At 38.8% G+C, this 10414-nt stretch overlaps 1 protein-coding gene across 1 annotated transcript; it reads right to left on the bottom strand.

The window, feature by feature from the left end:
* Positions 1 to 523: 523 nt before the first annotated feature.
* On the bottom strand, positions 524 to 9760 carry LOC307032913 (tyrosine-protein kinase Tec-like; the record flags this gene model as incomplete). The annotated part of the gene is made up of 9 exons (XM_079671191.1): positions 524 to 1473; positions 1857 to 2014; positions 3034 to 3152; positions 3892 to 3956; positions 4206 to 4392; positions 5853 to 6037; positions 6528 to 6691; positions 7509 to 7583; positions 9703 to 9760. The coding sequence occupies 9 exons, from the start codon at positions 9758 to 9760 to the stop codon at positions 1390 to 1392; spliced, it is 1095 nt and encodes a 364-aa protein (XP_079527317.1). The 3' UTR covers positions 524 to 1389.
* Positions 9761 to 10414: the final 654 nt, after the last annotated feature.

Here is a 10414-nt window from a genome sequence, read left to right as displayed (position 1 = left end):
CTAAAGCACCTCCTAAAGCACCTAAGGCACCTCCTAAAGCTCCTAAAGCACCTCCTAAAGCACCTAAAGCACCACCTCCTCCTAAAGCACCTCCTCCTCCACCATCTCCTCCTTCACCACCCTTGTTATCATCAGGACCCACATTTTAGACGTCATATTGGACTTTGGGTCAATTTTGATGCCCATTTCTGACTCAAGTAATCTATTAAATGAGAAAATGATCCAAAGATTAACAAGATTCTGAAATAATCCTCAAAAAAAATTCCAAGAAAAACTTACCATCTTGGTTCAGAGCTTCATGAAATCTGCCGAAACTGAATGAACTCAGATAGTGTGAAGGAAGGTACATTTCCCTGGAGGTGTGGCTACAGAAATATTATACTAATCTCCATCATCGGGGACTTTCCATGGATGTGTTTTTGTTCAATATGACTCCATATTTATACAGGACGGTGCGTTGAATGGTCCTTTACTTCTTTTACAGAATATTTGTACATTGCCTAACAGAAAAAGAAACTAGAAATCAACATGAGCAGTGTTTTATTTGATGGACACAACTTCAGTTTAAAGACCTTTATAGACAGGTTGATGCAATAATGCAAAGTAGTCGCCTGCAAATATTTTGCATCAAATCTATTCGTGCCGGCAGCGAAGCAAATTTAAAAAGAATACATATATTGATGTGTTAATTTATTACACATGAATAGATAAACAAACGTGATTGGTGGAGGACTATGAGTGAGTGGTCCATCCGCTTCATCTGATGTGTCAGTTTTAAACGATGTAAGCACCGTAGAGTGGTGCAGGGATGTCGTTTTCTGTAGTCCGACCCTGAAGGCAGCATCTCCCTGGTTCAATGGGATTTTCTATTGGATTTTCGAATTATGGTAGAAAATAATCTCTGTGTCAAACAAACATTTATGATACTGACACGTTTAGTTCAGAAGGATAATCTCCACATGTTAACACCACTTTATGATTTCTGAAGTAAAAATCTGACGCTATAAAGGAACTACAGTCACATGACTTCACGGTGGCTAATGTTGGGCTTGATCTGATGATGTTTAATCGTCTCATTTGGACAATTGTTAGCAGCCGCTGTCGTTAAATTCACCAGTGGGGTATTTACTTTTGTAGTTAATGTCATACAATACTAATCTCTTCAGCTTGTGTTAATCACAGACCTTATCTCAGAATAAAAACACATTCAGAAAACCATTGAAAAGGAAACAGGAAACAGGGTTTTAGGAGTCATTCCTGCACCACTCTATTACAACGTTTTCTCACTGTTATTGTCAATAAATTAAACAATAACAGTGAGGTGAATGGCGGGAGTTCGGGGGCAACATGGCCCCCAGGGATGGTGGGAGCAGCTGATTGGTCGGTTGATCAGTTTGGGGGCGGGGCATCAGCCTCCAGAGCGTCGGAGATCATCAGGCAGAGCTGAGCGAAAGATGGACGCTCCTCCGGTCTCTGAAACAAAGATATTCAGATAACACAGTGTTAATACGTGTTATTATTGTTGGTGCATTTGTCAACAATGAACTGGATCCATTTCTGTTTTCATCAAAGCCTTCTACTAGAAACTAATTTAGCTTCAATTCAGACCTTCACAAGTAAAAAACAAGAAATAGAATCAAATAAATGTACGCAAAAATAGTATAATAAACGTATTGTTTATACTCAAGTTAAGTACAAGTACCTCACATTTGTACTCCAGAACAGTACTTGAGTAAATGTACTTAGTTACTTTACACCACTGACAGTCTACACTTCACTACACAAGTCAAATTTAAAAGTATCTTAAAAACTCAAAGAATATTAGGATAAAAAAGGTTGAGTCTCTGGGCTCTCACCTCGTGCCAGCAGAGCTGCATGATGTCATAGATTGTGAGCGTCGCCATCTTGGGCCTGTAGAGGCGGTGACCTTTGGTTACCAAGGTAACGACCTCGTGGTTCTGACTCTGTTCGAATGGCATGCGACCCTCTGTGAAAACCTCCCACATCAAAACGGCTGGAAACAAAACAAACAAACAAAAAATGAGTCCGAAGCTTCATTTGTTGAAACTTTGCTGAAGCTTGAATGAATAAACGGTCAAATATGAAAACAAGGTGGTATTTTCTCCACCTGGACTCTATTTTCATGCTTAACCTGCAAAATGTAATCATCTAATGATGATACATGTTTCCAATTAAAACATCTTGACTCCACCCATACACCCCGTCCCGCACCCTTCGATCCTCAGACTCCGCTCTCCATTCCCCATTCACGCCTCCGCACCTTCGGGGATCGTGCCTTCAGTGTCGCTGCCCCCCCCCCCCCCTGGAACTCCCTCCCTGCAGAAATCCGCAACGCCCCTTCTCTCAAATCAACCCTTAAAACTCATCTGTTCAACATCGCCTTCCAACAATAACTCACTCCCCTCCCCCCTCCTTACACTTCCATTTCTGCCCCCTGTTTCATATTTATGTTTTTATTATGTTGTATGTCTTGTCCTTCTATGTTTATTTGTAAAGCGACCTTGAGGTTACGTAAGGCGCTATATAAATTCAAGTTATTATTATTATTATTATTATTATTATTGTTATTATTATTATTATTATAGGGACTTCATTTGGTTCAGTTCTTAGCGAGAATGCAATGTAATGCTATCGGTCAGTTCGTGCACATCTATTAAAAGTGCTTTATTTTACTCTTATCTATTATATATTATATATTCATTTAGTGTCGTATTTCTACCATACAATATACCTTAGCCCATACTGTACCATTTAGCATATAATGTTTGTATGTCACTACATATTCCTAAATACATAGTAATTGGTGCACCACATTTTGCACTTCGTCTCGCTAGTTGTTCACTAAAATTCAATTTAATCCGAAATATCCACCTAGTTGAATTCAGCAAGAAATTCAGCCCTCGTATAAAAAATGTTTAGCTAACGCTGAGAGACGCTACCTGTAGGTTGTGTCTGGATGCTAGCCCTTGATTTTGTGAATCTTTGCGATGTTGATGTGAAAAGTGAACGTACTGAAGGACCAGATGTCGGACTTGCTGCTGTATTTGCAGATGTTAAAGACTTCGGGAGTCGACCACTTTACCGGGAACTTGGTGCCCGATGAGCTGGTGTACTGGTCGTCTAACACGTATCTACAAAACAAACATCGCCATTTTAATGTGACACGGAAACAATTAGTTCTTACGAATATTTAAAGGAAACATTAAAATATAGTTAAAAATAAAATAGATTATAACCACAAAACCAAACAATAAGTAAAATGAAAAACAATAAGCCCATAAAGTGAAATGATTGAAGTCAGGTTTTTTACGATAAGTCACAGCGTTAAATTCTATTCACATAGTCTGGATTCATATATTTCGTACATAAGCCAATAACGTGAAATTACTCATGTGAAGTCCATATGTTGTACGATAACTTGATAACGTAACAATTATTGATATCATGTTTATATATTGTACAATAACTTCATTACGTTAAATACATTTCGTACGATAAGTCAACATTGGAAAGCTATTGATGTCAGGTCCATATGTTTCGTACGATAAATCGATATTGTAATGCTATTGACGTCAGGTCTATTGATTTTGTACGATGAGTTGATATTGTAAAACTATTGACGTCAGGTCCATATGTTTCATACGATAAGTCGACATTGTAAAACTATTGACGTCAGGTCCATATGTTTCATACGATAAGTCAATTTGGTAAACTTATTGACGTCAGGTCCATTGGTTTCGTACGATAAGTCGAAATTGTAAAGCTATTGACGTCAGGTCCATATGTTTCGTACCATGAGTTGATATTGACGTCAGGTACATATATTTCGTACGATTAGTCGATGTAATCTTAATAGGATTACATTTGTACCTGTTCATGCCGAAGTCAGACACCTTCACCACCAGAGAGTCGTTCACCAAACAGTTCCAGGAAGCCTGAGTTAGAGAATATAAAATAAATAAATATTCCTACTCTTATATTTAACAATGCTAGCCTTGATCAATTGATATACTAATTATGTTTTTGTTTCTGAAGTAATCCTTTAAAAACAGTTAAAACACTATCTCCATCATTCACAAATTTTAACATTGAGTTCAACAGGAATCAGTTAGCTTTGGAAACCGGCCATTTTTGTATTTAATTTTCTCCCAGTTAGAGTTAGTTTTTGAATAGGATCCAGTTACCAGGTCTCTGTGGATGAATCCGTTGGCCTCCAGGTGCTCCATCCCCTCACAGACGGCCAGGCTGATACTCAGTAAAGACTCCAGACTGAAGCTGCCCCGCCGCTGCCTGAGGAAATTCAGCAGGCAGCCGAACTCCATGAACTCTGTGACGATGTAGATGGGCTTGAGCTGGCTCCTGAGGAGCCTCCTGGGGAAGGAAAAAGGAAAAAGCTAATGTTAGGCTATAAAGGAACTATCACATGACCTCACCTCACCACCGCTAAGCTAAAGGCGGCTAATGTTGGGCTATAAAGGAACTACAGAATGGTCACATGACTTCACGTCACCACCGCTAAGCTAAAGGTGGCTAATGTTGGGCGTGATGACATTTAGTCACATTTTATTTTTGTATTTTCGCCTCCTTACATCATGACCAGTGTTGGGCAAATTACTTCCAAAATGTAATATATTACATATTACTTATTACTCTCTTTTGAAAGTAATAAGTTACATTAAAATATTACTGTCTCTGAAATGTAATGAGTTACACTACTTTAGTTACTTTTTAGTTACTTTCACCAAAATAACCGCAAAAGAATGGCTAGGTATTTTAAATGCTAAAATGTAGTTATTGTACATCCAGTGAAGGGCAATGTGGTATAGCATAACAACTGTAGGTCCTTAAGGCTACTAACAACTTTTATTACACGGCTTAGTTGAATACTCGATTCTGATTGTAAATTCTTAACATGTGACACGTTGTTAATACAGCAGTGCAGACCACTGTCAAGGACTATAATGAAGATTTCTAAGGAGGATCAAGAAAGAGAAAGGAAAAGAGGTTAAAAGACGAAGCGCTGGACATCAGATAAATCCCCAGAAGAAGGCAGAGAGGAAGTGAACACTAACAGGACACGGAATGGGCTCTGTAGTTTGTTTAGTATATGGCCGTGTACAGGCCCGGTTCCAGAACAAAATTACTCAGGGTGCCTCTGAGATTACAGGGGGCGCAGCAGTAGTAGGTTTACATGAGCAATAGTGGCCGGCAACAGCAATGAAAAATAGCATTGATGGTCCTCAATGAACAGATTATGGCATTTGTTATGTTTTGAAACCAAGCAAGTGAGAACATTTCAAGTGAGTTAAAAGTGCAATCCTGAAATATTTCATATAGTCCAAAGTGGACTATGGCAAAGAAAAGCACAAAAGCTTCAAAACTGTACTGATAAAAAAAATGAGAACATATTGTAAATCAAGGCAAATATTATTTGAACCAGCTCATGGTTTGAAATGGCAAACATTGAAAAGCAAAAGTATTATTAAAACCATGTACTACATCATCACCTTGGTCCCATCTCTGGGAAGAGAATATTTACTGTGCTTAAAAACTGGTATCACATCATCATGTGAGGCTGACTTTGTGACCTGGAGAACATTTCAGCTGCAACATCAGCTCGTTGATAAGCTTGGGATATGAGATATTTTTGTAGCCATTCGTGGTGAAGGCATCTGTGCTATTGTATGCATTATTTTTGACCCAACATTTCTACAGGCATGGCAGAATATAGCTCTATTTTCACATGAATATTCCATTGTCTATTTGTATACCACGAGCTGCAACATGACCGCCTAACCCCACTGTACAGGCGGGTACTTGTTTAGACATACCTGGGCAGGCTCTGTTTTGCCGTGGTATCCTGGCACCTGCGGGCCGCAGAGGGGCGGCGTAGTTTCGGGCGACGAAGACTGCTGCTCCGGGGGCGAGGGCGGTGAGTCAGGCGGGAGTAAGCTAATGTCCGCAACGGAGGGTAACGTGATGTCCCCATCTGACCTGTTGCTACTGTCTGCAGTAGATGCAGTGTTGCTGGCGTTTAGTGATGGTTGCTTTAACCATTTTCGTATTTGATTATCCACAGATGTGTGTCACTGCTGTGGAAGCACTTTTGAAATGATGCACGCGCAGCGGAGCAGGTCACGCGCACCTGACACAATTTGTTGTTTGTATTTTTCGCTCTGTTCTCTTTTTTGAATAGAGGGTGCATAACATTCAACTGCCCCGAAGATCCCGACGCGAAGCCTGAAGGGTAAACACACCAGGTTTACTAATCTACCCGCACAATTTGTCTGGTGTCGGAATGTCTAGCTATGTTAGTACATTCAACAAAACACCATTTAATTTTGGGTTAAAATGTGTTGTAACTGCGTTACTGAGCATTGTAACGGGTAATATATTACCCAAATTTCATTAGTAATGCGTTACATTACTTAGTTACAGCAAAAAGTAATATATTACTGTAACTCCGTTATTTTTTGTAACGCGTTACACCCAACACTGATCATGACCTTGGCCTCCTCGATGAAGTCCTCTTCCAACATGGCTCCCTCTCTGATGGCCTTGATGGCCACTCGGTGTTGATGCCTCCACTTCCCCAGCCTCACCAGCCCAAACTGCCCAGAGCCCACCTCCTTCATGAAGGTCAGCTCGCTGGGGTCAATCTCCCACTTCTCTATAGGGGGGAGAGGGGGGAGAAACATGGAGTAATGTCTGGGGTCAATCTCCCACTTCTCTATAGGGGGGGAGGGGGGAGAAACATGGAGTAAAGTCTGAGGTCAACAAAAGCTGGAGAGATACCCTACCTACTTGCACTTCATTCCTTCAATATACTTACTTAGTTCCTGACTTACTTCTTTCTTTCCTTAATTACTTATCCTTCCTACCCTTCCTTCCTTTCTTCCTTCCTTCCTTACTCATTTCCTTCCTTCCTTCCTTCCTTACACCTACGTACTTCCTTCTTTCCTTCCTAACATACTAACTTAAGTACTTGCTTGGTTGCTTACTTACTGACTCACTTCCTTCCTTACTAACTTGCTTGTTCCTTCATTACTTCCTTATACTTACTTCTGTCTTTCCTTCCTTAATTACTTACACTTCCTCCCTTTCTGACTTGCTAACTTACTGACTTGCATACAATTCCTTGCTTCCTTTCTTCGTTCCTTGCTTGGTTGCTTACTTACTGAGTAATTTCCTTCCTCCCTCCAGTTCCTACCCACTTACTTACTTACTAACTAACTTCCTTACTAACTTACTTACTTTCCCACTTAGTTACTTACTAACTAACTAACTAACTTACATTATTCCTTCATTACTTCTTTTCGTATGTTCTTCCTTTCTTACTATCTTACTTGCTTACTCACTTCCTTACCTACCTATCTACCTACTTATTCACTTGCGTCCTTCCTCACTGACTTATACTTCACACAGAAAGAGGGGAGGGAGGTAAAGGAAGGACTAGAGGGGTTTTAAACATTTTAAAACTGTCTCACCGTAGCTGAATCCTGCGGTGGACGGAGCCGCTTTATCCTGTTTCCCGAGTGGATACCTCAACCTGGCAACTAGACCTGAAATAAAGACACATTTAAATAAGGAAATGTATGTACAGTCATCTTATATATTAGCCTACTAACACAGACCTAGCATTGTCATTGTTAGGAAGTGAGCATGCTAACACAGACCTAGCATTGTCATTGTTAGGAAGTGAGCATGCGAATACAGTACTACAATACAACCTCTAGATGTCACTGTAGTTTGAACCGAAAGCCCTTCAGCTAGCTTCTTCTGAGAAAGTTGGCAATGCTAAAAATCACTGCTGAAGAAATCACTCTTTTTGGTCAACTTTTGTAAGGTAACCATATCATTTTTGACATATTTTAGTGTCAGAGTACTGACTGAACATAATTAGACAACTTGATGCACAAAAAAAGTTTTAACAAGGGTGTAATTATTTTTGTTGAAAATATGCTCAACCAACCGGTCGAATTGGCCTTTTATGGTAAACTAGCGATATGACTTTTTCAGAGTTTCAGAGATGTTTTTCAATAAAATATGGTAAATAAATAGCTAGATTCATGGTAATATTACTAAATCTAGGACTGCCTTATGAGTCTCAGAGTGAAAGAGTGATAATAATTTATATAGCACCTTTCATGCATGGCATTCAGCCCAAAATTGCACACAGATGAGCAAGTTAGGCCAACACAGGATATAGACATTTGCTGTTAGGCCAATTCAGCATATACAGTAAGATGAGCAAGTCTTTTTTTTATCATGAAAAACACTTTACATGTTTTTAAAATGATAATTTATTAACTTTTATGAATTTATCTGGTTGTCTATATTGCTCATTTTCCTTAAAAGGAACACATGTTTTTGAGTTTGTGTTTTATTTGAGTTTGATGCATACAAATACTGTACTGTATATGATGATTTTTGAAAATGCACTTTTACCATAAAGGGGCAGCTCGACCAGTTGGTAGAGACTCATAAAAACAAAACTGTGTGGTCAGTCAAAATAAAAAAATTGTTTGTGGTTATTTGTGGCCCATTTGATAAAAAATGCAAACAAATAATATTTGTCATAGCTTTTTTCTTGATCTGGCAGTTAAAGGGTTGAAAATAAATAAGACTTTTTCGATTTTCTGTCAAATGTATGTGGAAGAAAAAACTAATTCAGCACTTAAATCTGCGAGCATTATTACCCTATTATTATTTTATATATATATATATATATATCCCTGCTTTCTTTGTCTTCAACATATATTCATTTATAAACCTACAATGACGTTTTTACCATAAACCTTTTAGATATTCAGTCAAATGCTGTCATTTGTGTGAAATTACTAGGGATGCACCGAATATTCTGCCACCGAAAATTATCAGCTTTCGGCCGAAAGGACCTTTATTTACACTATTTTGTAGTAGGCCTACTGGCCTAGATGTTAATTTTAAAGCACCTTGGCTTCGTTCTGAATGCACTCTGTTGTAGTTATCCTGCAGAGAAAAGAAAATGCACTTGACTTGGAATTAATGTACTGTATGCATTCAAAAGTGCTGAATAAATGTTTTATGGACCCATAATAGTGATTATTATTTAAGTTAAGTTTTGCCATAATCATGTCTTTTTCCATAATCAGGTAGCTGAACAACATTGGTAAAAAATGTATACATTATATATATATATATATATATATATATATATATATATATTTCTATTAATCATTTTTCGGCCTTTCGGCATTCGGTTTTCGGCCAACTGTTTACTATTTTCGGTATCGTTTTCGGCCAAGAATTTCCCATTCGGTGCACCCCTAGAAATTACCATAGTTTTCTGTGATTTAATTGCAATTAACATATGAAAATGAAGCCAAAATAACTGCATGATTAAAAGTAAAAGCGTAAATTGACATGTTTTCCCAAGATGACAAGCAAAACCTGTTTTAACTGCCTGTTCTCTGAATAATAATACATTATATATATAGCGCTTTTCTTGAACTCAAAGACGCTGAATGGAGATTCGTTGATCATGGTTAGGCCAAGCTAATATAGAAGCTGCTTTTTCCACATTCAAAATAACAACATCTAACTGCAATGGACGTCTTTTTTCATAGTTGTGATACCGCGCCCCCTTGGTGGCAGATGTTAAATCCACACTAACCCGTACTCTGAACCAGTTCACGTCACATTTCTCCAGGACGACGTACTCGCCTCCTTTCTCCAGATTCAGGTCGTGGGGCTCCATCCCGGGGAAATCGCACACACAGACAGTAAAGACACTACATACTGATATATACCTGAACATCAGCAGGAGAGGACTCTTTAACCTGTTAAACCCCAAGGTCCCCGCCGGCGGGTACTTTTTTCTTTTTTTTTCACGACACTGTGTCTCAGGGGATCTTAATATTTAAGAACCTATTAATGTGTTATACCAGATTAACGGGAATAATCTCAGCTAATTGACGATACAAACCATTTTTACCAAAACACAAGTCTCATAAGAAGCATCTAAATGACCCCTGAGCGAAAAATGCTAACCTATTACTGCACCGATAATCACTCCTAGCTCCCTTATTAATTATCCTAGGTGCACATCCAACCAGGGACGTCGGAATTATTTTCTGGGGGGGGGTGCGGGATTTTTGCTGGGAGGGTCGGGGGGGAAACTCACACTATCAATGATTAACGAACTCGACACGTAGGCCTAATAGCCTAGGCCTATACATAACAGATATAGGCTACATAAACACACGCAGCATCTTAATTGTTACGAAAATGTATGAAATAAAATGAATTAATGAATTAATCAAGCCTTTATTAAGGAACATACTGTAGCCTAATAGGCGATAACATAGGCCTACAGCATTCAGAAAATCAACAGAATAATACAGCCTTTACG

This window comes from Notothenia rossii (genome assembly GCF_949606895.1).
Source record: "Notothenia rossii genome assembly, chromosome: 3".
NCBI lineage: Eukaryota > Metazoa > Chordata > Actinopteri > Perciformes > Nototheniidae > Notothenia > Notothenia rossii.
The sequence above is the reverse complement of the archived record's forward strand: the minus strand, read 5'-3'. Positions and strand labels throughout refer to the sequence as shown.